The following is an 8,047-nucleotide window of genomic DNA, read 5'->3' as shown; positions in this document are numbered from 1 at the left end:
AATGCAAGACTACACCAAACACTGGACAAGGATTGTCTGCCCTCCACTTTCGGTGCCCTCCTCGTGCCCTCTATTTGTATGGTCACGGTTAAGTCATGTCAACATTTTATATTACTATTCATTTTTGTCTTATTATATCTATAAAAAAATAATATAAAATGTTAACGTAACTTAACCGTGACCACACAAAACAGGAGGCACAGGAAGTAGAAGACAATCCTTGTCCCCAAACACTTGGGTATTTACTATTTATCCTATCCGGTACGCTATACGGCTTGACAAACAAGGCCTCAGGTGATCAGTTTGTTCAGTATTCATAACCAAACCACAAATTCAACGCCATACCCGAGTCAATGAACTCAGCAGACTCGGTTTCTGTACCCAAACCCAGCTCCAAATCATCATGGCTCTCAGCTCCAACTTCTCTGTTTCTAATCTTGATCATCCCCATTTTTGCTGCAACCCTAATCTACCAACTCGACTCGTTCGACCCGGCCCCCGTGCCGTTTCGTGAGTTGACTCGGCACTTAATCAAGAAGGCCCCAGCTCAAAACCCTCGCATGCTTCGAGGAGCTGAGCGTGTGGGGTATGGAGTCCTGCCGGGGCCGGAGGACGTGGCTTATGATAAGAGATCGGGGATTATTTACACTGGCTGTGCAGACGGGTGGATGAAGCGAATAAAGAGGAACGAGTCGGAGAATCCCGAGTTTGCGGTGGAGAATTGGGTCAACACGGGCGGCAGACCGCTCGGACTCGCTTTCGGGCATCACGATGAAGTTCTAGTGGCTGATGCCGACAAGGTTAGTCAGTTTAATTTGAACACGTGGCATTCTTTTACTGGGTCAAATAAAAAAGAGAGTACATAGAATACTGTTAGTTAGTGAATATCTAAATATTATTTATATTTGTACGAATAGTAGTAACTTTAATGAATGGTCTCCTAAAATGCAATTTTTTTTTTTGTTGAATAAAAGATATTATCTAAGAGAGAAGAGGGCTTAGCCTCATAATAGACTAGTAATAATGTAATTCGAATTAACCTTTGACGAGAATTACATTTAAGATCTCTCACTTATGAATGAAAATGAATATCACTAGACCGTAGTATAAAGGCACAAAAAATGCAACTTTAAAAACAAAAAAAAAGTGATTTATAAAAGGAAAGTGATTTTTCACTTTTTTTAGCTTTTCACAAGTCTCTTTTTATTTATAGTCATAATATTGAATAAGTTGAACAAAACCAACGGTTAAGATTAAACAAGAGTTTGTAAAAGACTAAAGATAGTGTGTTAAAATCATCTTCTTAATTTATAATAAAAGAAGCCCACACATTATGTTTGTGTAAATAAAAAAGATTAAAAAAGAAAAATATATATGGAAGAGAGAGAAGTTGAAAAAAAAAAGTGAAAGAGAGCGAGGGAGAGAGAGAGTAAAAAATGCCTTCATGATATGGTGGTGATGGAAGAAAAAAAAAAGAACTTTTTTTGTTCAAAGTTATTTTAATGCCCATACTTTTTATTTTTTAATAGTTTCTTTTAATTATGTATAGAATGGTATAATTGTTGTGGCCTATATTTAAGGGAACTTTAACGAAAAACTCTCGGTACTGTTCACTTTAACGAAAAACCAAATTTTTACACTAAAAAGTCAATCATGGTACTATTCATTTTACCATTTATTTTGTCCTTATCATTAAAACTTAAAGTTTTCAAGCTATTTTCATTAGTTTTCTTTATATTTAATAGAAAGGTGCGGCAAAGGGAAGACAAAGAGATTGGAGAATAGACTCGAGGAATTGTGTGTTTATTCTCCAGTCCTTGTGCCTTTATTTACAGTAATAAGGAGGAGATAAACTTGTTCTCCAAGTAATACAAAGTATATTAGGAAAAATCTTCTAGATCTCAAAGAATTCATATTTTATCTCTACTTAAGATTTACACAATCATATATTGATAAGAACATATGTCACAACAATAATAGTATTTTAATTGTTTTTTTTTGTTGACAAAAAGTCTCCTATTAAAATATTAATAGGTAGTATAGATATGGTATGTGTTTTGTTGTACCACATGTGGGCCTCACTACTTATCTAGTTAGCCCACATGAGCTATGTAAAAGGGTATGGAAGCTCGTGTCATGTAAAAGGGATCTCTCACCCTCATCTTAGAGATGGTCATTCATTCATAACCCTAGCACCTGTATTCTCTAAAAGGCAACAAGCCTCATTCACAGAGTAATCTACATTTACATGGTGAACCAGAAACTACACCGTCGTGAAGCCCCAATTAACTCGGGGTGAACCACGTATTCTTGTGTTCCTGTGCATTTGTATCATTTACGGTCAGATCTAAGTTGATCCAAGATAGACCCAATTTTGTATATCAACATGTTTCAAAAGTTGTTATTCTTCTTTATATGATGGCATGACCTTATTTCCCCGTGCAAATTTATAATACAAACATTCATTCTCAAGATCATCTTTTTACACGTCACTTTGTAACTCCATCATCTAAGAAGCCAAACAATGTCCATCTAAATATATTAACGGATAACGCTAATTTTATGAAGCTTTCAAAATTTACACTTTATAAACTAGAATTCTAAAAAATTAGAAGTGACAAATGGTGGATATTGGCCTAGTGGATAGGTTATTCTTTTTCAACCCAATGCTTCTCAAAGGTCCAAACTCTCCCCTCTTTTAGTATAGAAAATAGTAGTGTCATCACTTGTAATTCATACAAGTGAAAAATATACAAATGACTTAATCGGAGCTAAACTAGCAATTCAAAATAACTTTGAATGTAAATTTCAAAATAAAACTCTCGATTTGATGTTTAGCTTCATTTTTTTCTCTGAATATTTTTTTAATAAAAAGCTGTAACATCCCACATTGCCTAGGGGAGTGATCCTTAAATGTATATTCTCATCCCTACCTAGCACGAGGCCTTTTGGGAGCTCACTGGCTTCGGGTTCCGTAGGAACTCCGAAGTTAAGTGAGAATGAGGCTAGAGCACTTCCAGGATAGGTGACCCACTGGGAAGTTGCTTGTGAGTTCCCAAAAACAAAACCGTTAGGGAATGGTAAGCTCAAAGCGAACAATATCGTGCTACGGTGGTGGAGCGGGTCCGGGAAGTGATCCGCCCCAAGCTGGGATGTGACAATTGGTATCAGAGCCTAACCCTGGCCGTGGTGTGCCGACGAGGACGTCGGCCCCTAAGGGGGGTGGATTGTAACATTCCACATCGCCCAGGGGAGTGATCCTTAAATGTATATTCTCATCCCTACCTAGCACAAGGCCTTTTGGGAGCTCACTGGCTTCGGGTTCCGTAGGAACTCCGAAGTTAAGCGAGAAGGAGGCCAGAGCATTCCCAGGATGGGTGACCCACTGGGAATTTGCTCGTGAGTTCCCAAAAACAAAACCGTGAGGGAATGGTAAACCCAAAGCGGACAATATCGTGCTATGGTGATAGAGTGGGCCCGGGATGTGATCTGTCCCGGGCTAGAATGTGACAAAAGCAAAATTAGTTTTTTTAACAAATATAATTTAACATTAAAAAAAATCAATTGACACGACGAACATGAGTCAACACACACCCCTCTTTACTTAGAGTAGTCATATTGAATAAATCAAACTAAAACAATAAAATTGTTACATGTTCATTTTAAGGTATTGTATGGTATTGTATCCCATGAAGACGTAGTATGTTGTGGATAAAAAGGCATGAGACACGTTATCTATAGGATATACTATGGGATGTGCTATCCACACATCATTTTCTACTTCTCACACATCCTTGTTAATTTCTGTCCATTGATCTTCTTCAATGCATCCGATCCGACGGCTGAAAACAAAAAACGATGTGGTAGAAGTAAAAAAGGGTGTGTGAAATTCAATTCCTTATACTGTACAGAATAATTAAATGTAGTGTATGGCAGGGCTTGTTGAATGTAACAAGTGAGGGTGAGGTAAAGGTGCTGGCAGACAAGGCTGAGGGTGTAAAATTTTTACTGACGGACGCTGTAGATGTAGCAGTGGATGGCATGATTTATTTCACAGATGCTTCATATAAATACAATATGAAAGACCATGTTTGGGACATTTTGGAGGGCCGGCCTCACGGAAGACTCATGAGCTACGATTCAGCAACCAAACAGACCACAGTGCTGCTGCGTGATCTGTACTTCGCTAATGGCGTGGTGGTTTCACCGGATCAGAGTCACGTAATCTACTGCGAAACCCCAATGTACGTTGTCAATTAGTTTACAATTTTTGCATGCGATATGAGCTTGTCTGATTTATAAATTGTTGTTCGAGCGCATCATGTAAATTGATAGCCTAATAGTGATAGCGTAACATGTTAGACTGTCTTTCTGTTTATGCATTTTGCAGGAGCAGGTGTAGAAAGTTTTACATACAAGGTGAGAAAAAGGGAAGCGTGGATACTTTTATTGATCATCTTCCAGGCTTGCCAGATAACATAAGATATGATGGAGAAGGCCATTACTGGATTGCAATGTCAATGGTAATTAGTAAATTAAGACTGTTATAAACCACTTTGCAGTTATGCCCTTTAAGTTTCCAAGATTACCTAGTAAAGGGCTCAAAATTGATAGGTTTTTCTCGTGTGCAATTTTGAACGCAGGGGCTTTCATTGGCATGGGATTTGGCTGTTAGATATCCTTTCATAAGAAAAGTGACGGCAATTATGGAGAAATACAAATTAAGACCCAGTGTGGAGAAGAATGGTGGAGTTCTGGCCGTTGATATAGAAGGAAATTTGATTGCTCACTACTATGATCCAGGATTGTCAATGATTTCAAGTGGCATCAAGATTGGTAATTACATTTACTGCGGTTCGCCGATTTATCCTTACATGCTCCGCCTTAACATTCAAGAAAACCCACCGATTGCAGCCATTATATGATCAGCAATTTCAGCCGGGTGGGCGTTTGACTGTAGCAAAATCTCAATAGTTAATATCCCATTTTGTGACGTTTGCTTTGATATTATTAGATAGAAATCCTTCCCTTTCAATTAATAGTTGTTTGACATTCCTCAGTCAAATATCATGAGACCAAATATTTCCCTTTGTTTCCTTCACAATCAAAAACTAAAAGGGCCGGATTTCAAGGCTTTCTTCAAAAATTACAAAAAATGTGTGAATGTCTTGGGTTCGAAACTCAATGTTGGTGTGGAAGCTAAACTTATGGTCAGGGGGAGGCTAAAATATTTGTGTGTCTCCCCCCCCCCGGGCCCGGCGCCGGCGAATGAATGGACGTGGAGAAAAGGGATAATTATCCACTAAACCAGGTGCAGTTATGCAATTACAAGGATAAACATTCTTCGTCCTCCCCCCCCTCCCCCCCCCCCCGCGGGAATGAATGGACGTGGTTGGTCACCAATTGTCTCCTTTAAAAAAAAATCCAAAAAAGTTTATCAGAAACACGTTAGAAATTTTTTCAAGAAAAAGGATAATTATCCACTAAACCAGGTGCAGTTATGCAATTACAAGGATAAACATTCTTCGTCCTCCCCCACCCCCTTCTTCTTACCAAGAAACTGAAGCCTACGACGTTAAGAAATCGTTACTGCGATTTCACATCAAAAATTTGAAAGAGATAACTTCTTACCATCTTAGAGCATCGCAAGGCGGAAATAAAGGTTTTGATTAACATATTTTCTTGCTCTCTCTTTCTCTCTCTCTCTCTCTCTCTCTCTCTCTCTCTCTAACCTCTCTCTAAAACCTTTCCTCCTTTCTACCTCCAGCGAAAAAAATTTCTCCTAGCCGCCGCTCCTTACTCCGGCTTTTGGTTGGCGGCAGCTTGACTGCCATCTCTTTCTAGCTTTCCTTCCCTCTTTCTCTTCCTTCTCCATCCTCTGCATATTCCCTCCTTCCCCTTTTTCCCCATCTTCCCCCTCCTTCCTTCTTTTCCATCCATCTCCACTCTTTGCATCTTCCCTCTTCCCCTCATTTCCTTCATCATTTCCACACCCTTCCACGCAATAAGTTTTTTTTTAATTTCTGCACTTTTTTCTCATTTGGTCTTTGTTTTGGCTTCCCTTGAGCTTTGTTCTTTGAACTTCGTCTCAATTCCCACGAGCTAGTCTCAGATCTTCATGGTCCTCTCCTGCTCCGATGATATTGTTCGTCGCACGTTCTCTACTACCAGCCTCTACTAGTCGGACTGTGTGCTTCTCCTCAGGTGTTGGGTGGGCTATTAAAGTGCTTTTAGCACTATTGGGTAAGATTATGTGAGCGCTCACTGCGTGGGTGGCCCGCTCACCCCCATTTTCTGTTGATCTAGTTGTTCTGTTGGTTTGTTCTCTTGGTGGTGGTGGTGGCATTGCAATGGAGGTGCATCTAGTGGCTGCTGGTTTCCATTACAGTCTTAGGAAAAAAAAAATTGTTCAGCTGGCCACTTTTGAACCTATACTGTATTTTCTTATTTGCTATTGGGCTTGTATTTAGGTGGTGGGCTGCCTTTTTATATTAACACCCCACAAATTGTTGAATAAACCCAACATACTTAATACACCTCACATTTGTTTTTTCAATTAAAAATTATCTTAATACACTCCACTTACTTCCCCATAATACCCTCACACCCCACATTCTTAATATACACCTTATATTTTCTATATGCACCCCATATTTTCCATACACCCCACATTTCTCAAATCTTATAAAGCTTTTAATTTGGACAAATAATGCCGACTAAAATTTTGACAAAATATACCGCCTGGGATTTAAAGCATATGTGGGTTGTTTTCAATTTCATCATTAAAACTCATGTCGTTTGTTTTTAATATTTGGTGGTAATTTTAGGAGTTTAATTCTTCATGTAATCCTTGTGATCCCTAAAAGATGAATACGAACATAGAAGTTTGAATAACGCATCAAAAGCAAGATTAAATAATTATCGATGTCGTCAAAATCACTAAAACAATAAATAATATGAAGTCTGACCTCATGTGAAGCTTCTAAAACATCGATTTTGTGTTTCATTTGTCAAAAATAATTTTTCTCAATCAACATGTTTGTAGTTTCATTGGTTAGGGTTTTATTCAACAATTGAGGGTCGGAAGGGTTTTGATAGTTGAAGATGATAAATAATACGTAAAAAGTGAATTGGGGTGTATATATAATTTTTTTATTTTTTTAACCAAATAAGGTCAAAATTGTCATTGCATAGTAGGATAATTAAGTTACTTAATATTAAATTTTAATGTGAGGTACATTCAATATTTTGTGGGGTGCTAATATAAAAAGCCTTTTATTTTCTCTCTCCCTTGTTACTCATTCTCTGTTTGATTTTCCTAAAAAAAAAAGAAATTGCCAAAAATGATCTCTTTTTTTTAATCTTTGGACTCAAATAGGATGAACCGGCTATGCACAAGCCACGCACTCAATGCACAAAAGCCAAATGACAAACATACCCACATATAAATTGTAGAAACTCATAAATCTTTGCATCATTTTTTTTATTTCGAAGAGAGAGTTGGGAGCTCTCAGTATTTGGGTTGAGCTCATATCTGTGAGCACATCATTTGCATGTCGTGTACATGTTATGTACATACAGTGAGTTTGACGGCCAAATTGGGCCATTCTCCTTCACTTCTCATACCGCCGCTCTCCATTTTCCTTAATCTCTCCCATGGCAAAATCCCACTCTGGTGGTAGACAAAGGCATGTGATTCCAAAATTCAATTTCCAAGTTTGAGGCAATTTTGATTGAAGTTTTTAGGGTTTTTGGGTAGTAGACAAAGGCATGTGTTTGCAAACCCCTTTTCCCAAACCGTCGACGACAAGCCCGAGCCCAACGAAATCGACGAAGAGAATGGAGAGAATGATGTAAACCATGGACTATAAGCATTATTATCCACCTTTGACAACCATTAACAGGATAGAGAACGCATTTTCCAAAGTAACGAATTTTTCATATCCGATGGCAATACTGAAAAATAGAGATTCAAGAGGCGATGCTCAAGAACAAGCTCAATTACAGAAAATAGGGATGATACTTGATATTCGGCACTCCATTTTTG

General features: G+C 38.3%; 1 protein-coding gene across 1 annotated transcript; it reads left to right on the top strand.

Moving 5' to 3' along the window:
- Nucleotides 1–288: 288 nt before the first annotated feature.
- LOC126583074 (protein STRICTOSIDINE SYNTHASE-LIKE 5-like) lies at nt 289–5,090 on the top strand. Its single transcript, XM_050247378.1, has 4 exons — nt 289–800; nt 3,937–4,244; nt 4,391–4,523; nt 4,644–5,090. The coding sequence occupies exons 1-4, from the start codon at nt 354–356 to the stop codon at nt 4,923–4,925; spliced, it is 1,170 nt and encodes a 389-aa protein (XP_050103335.1). The 5' UTR covers nt 289–353; the 3' UTR covers nt 4,926–5,090.
- The last annotated feature ends 2,957 nt before the right edge of the window (nt 5,091–8,047 follow it).

This window comes from Malus sylvestris, chromosome 2 (assembly GCF_916048215.2).
Source record: "Malus sylvestris chromosome 2, drMalSylv7.2, whole genome shotgun sequence".
NCBI lineage: Eukaryota > Viridiplantae > Streptophyta > Magnoliopsida > Rosales > Rosaceae > Malus > Malus sylvestris.
This window is presented reverse-complemented; position numbering and strand designations above follow the sequence as displayed.

Coding starts and splice junctions, on each gene's coding strand:
- LOC126583074 (XM_050247378.1), top strand. CDS start 354: ATGAACTCAGCAGACTCGGTTTCTGTACCCAAACCCAGCTCCAAATCA. Junction 4,245..4,390: donor ATCTACTGCGAAACCCCAAT/GTACGTTGTCAA, acceptor TGCATTTTGCAG/GAGCAGGTGTAGAAAGTTTT. Junction 4,524..4,643: donor ACTGGATTGCAATGTCAATG/GTAATTAGTAAA, acceptor TTTTGAACGCAG/GGGCTTTCATTGGCATGGGA.